At 37.1% G+C, this 603-nt stretch overlaps 1 protein-coding gene across 1 annotated transcript in view; it reads right to left on the reverse strand.

The window, feature by feature from the left end:
• LOC119582226 (alpha-(1,6)-fucosyltransferase-like) overlaps positions 1-561 on the reverse strand; it is a 13,887-nt gene extending 13,326 nt beyond the window's left edge. The window contains exons 1-2 of the mRNA XM_037930456.1: positions 441-561; positions 44-284 (exon numbers count right to left, since the gene is read on the reverse strand). Of these exons, the coding sequence (XP_037786384.1) occupies positions 44-284; positions 441-561 (362 nt within the window). The remainder of the gene's footprint in view (positions 1-43; positions 285-440) is intronic.
• Between the last annotated feature and the right edge of the window lie 42 nt (positions 562-603).

Below are 603 nucleotides of genomic sequence, written 5' to 3' on the forward strand. Positions count from 1 at the left end.
TTGATCCTAGATCAAAGGCCCTATAACCATTGAAATACAGTACCTGAAATGGTGTTTGATATCCTCAGTAACAACGGTAACTGCTTCCTTAGCAGCTTTGTTTGATATCAGACTCTGCAATTGTCGGAGCTGCCATAAAATGTATTGTTTTGTGTAGTAAACGTCAGTCTCAATCTGTCTGAAGAGCATGTCGGCATTTTCATGTAATCTGGGACCGGTGGCAGACCCCCCTGGTGGGTTTGTATCTACGAAGATAAAATCTCGTCCTTCTTTGCCAGTCACATCTGGAATAGGATACTACTTATAAGATTGTTAACGATGATAATTATAAAGATGCTGTTCAGCGTCGTCATAATAATAGTATTTATTGTCTTGATAAGAGTGAAGGAATGGAACAGTATTTTTTTTTTACGAGTAAGTTAGTTTCTGTTGAAACTAACCTGAATCATTGCTGGCTCTCTGCAGGCGGAGTAATGTTCTGGAAAATTGATAAATTGGCTTGTAACTATAATGTTCTCTCTGTTTGAAAGCTAGATTCATGACAGGTGTTCGTGAAACCATTTCTTTATCGAACTAACATACATATTATACTGATTTTTACTT

Source organism: Penaeus monodon, chromosome 15, assembly GCF_015228065.2.
Source record: "Penaeus monodon isolate SGIC_2016 chromosome 15, NSTDA_Pmon_1, whole genome shotgun sequence".
Taxonomy (NCBI): Eukaryota; Metazoa; Arthropoda; class Malacostraca; order Decapoda; family Penaeidae; genus Penaeus; species Penaeus monodon.